This window comes from Sinocyclocheilus rhinocerous, unplaced genomic scaffold, assembly GCF_001515625.1.
Source record: "Sinocyclocheilus rhinocerous isolate Xijiao unplaced genomic scaffold, SAMN03320098_v1.1 scaffold831, whole genome shotgun sequence".
In the NCBI taxonomy this organism is placed as follows: Eukaryota; Metazoa; Chordata; class Actinopteri; order Cypriniformes; family Cyprinidae; genus Sinocyclocheilus; species Sinocyclocheilus rhinocerous.
The window spans coordinates 1,277,251-1,278,721 of record NW_015641020.1 but is presented as its reverse complement, the minus strand read 5'-3'; the positions used below and the strand labels follow the sequence as shown (position 1 = coordinate 1,278,721).

Here is a 1,471-nt window from a genome sequence, read left to right as displayed (position 1 = left end):
ATATATATATTAAGGCCTAAGTGTTTCTGTGACCTTGAATGAAAAAGGACACCTTTCCGCAAAGTGTACTATTTTAAACAAATAACTCTTTATTATTCTATTTTAATTGTTGTACTTACCATATTGCATAATTTGTTGAATCTTAACTAGTTGTTCATTGTCACCTCACTGAAGAGCTTTATCGCAACGCTCACGTGACGTGAAACCGTGCCTTTGGACGCCATCTTGGCTCAGCGCTCGTAGTTGCGAGTAGATAGCATCATTCTTCCTGTTAGATCCGTAATGACATCAGTTTCCTGCATGTGCTTACAGTTGTTCCCTGGTTGTTTCAGGAGTCATGAACGCTGCTTCACTGGTCCAGAGGTTAGCAGGGATTTCTGGAGCACTTGCTGTCGCAGCAGGTGCATATGGTGCTCACGGTAGGTCTCCTTTCTGATCGATTGTGTTTTATTTGGCTGATGGGTCTCGTCAGGCGATTGCTGCGTTAAGACTACTGTAAATATTACACTACTGGGCACTGGACAGGTCGAACGTGACCGAGCGTACGTCAGTGAGCAGTTTCTGAAAGTGTTATAAAGCTTTTCTGCAACTTTTTCGTGTCTTTCTTATGGGATGATATTAGACTCAAATTGATTAATAGATGCACGCACAATTATCCATGTACTGCATACATTTTATACATGTATCTTACTAACCACAAACAAATGCCTTTCAATTTGAGTCTGTGGAATTCTGGATTAAATGATTGTGCAGCGATTTGTACAAATACTATGCACAGATTCCTTTTTGCATGTGCAATTTATGATATATTAATGCAGAACAGAACATTTTTATTCACAAACATGTCTGTATTTGTACAAATCGCTGCACAATCATTTAATCCAGAATTCCACAGACTCAAATTGAAAGGCATTTGTTTGTGGTTAGTAAGATACATGTATAAAATGTATGCAGTGCATGGATAATTGTGCGTGCATCTATTAATCAATTTGAGTCTAATATCATCCCATACTTTCTCTCCTGGGCAGGATTCAGACGCAGCGAAGCGAGTGATTACCAGAGAGAGGTGAGTATATTTGGCTATTTATGTTCTGTTGCTGTGTCACTCTGATCATCTTGACGAAATTATTATCTAAAAACTGGTTTGTTTTGTACACAGAGAGGACCTTTGTATGGAAGTCAGTTTCCACCAAATTACAGTAGAAAAAAAATGCTTTGATACATCATAATTATGACATGAAAAGTCAAAACTCTGAAAGAATGTTTGTCATAATTATGACAGACATTTTTACTGTCATAATTATTAGTCAAAATGTCGCCCCTTTATCTTAGTTATCATTATTTCGACGTTTATGTCATAATTGTGACTTTTTATGTCATGATTATAACTTTTTTTTATCTCATAGTTATGATGACTTATCTCATAATGTCAATTTTTTACTTAATTATATATATATATATATATATATAT

General features: G+C 35.9%; 1 protein-coding gene across 1 annotated transcript in view; it reads left to right on the top strand.

Moving 5' to 3' along the window:
* The first annotated feature begins 202 nt into the window (after positions 1–202).
* tmem256 (transmembrane protein 256) overlaps positions 203–1,471 on the top strand; it is a 5,094-nt gene continuing 3,825 nt past the window's right edge. Inside the window, exons 1-2 of the mRNA XM_016570292.1 lie at positions 203–419; positions 1,029–1,066. Of these exons, the coding sequence (XP_016425778.1) occupies positions 338–419; positions 1,029–1,066 (120 nt within the window). The 5' untranslated portion in view covers positions 203–337. The remainder of the gene's footprint in view (positions 420–1,028; positions 1,067–1,471) is intronic.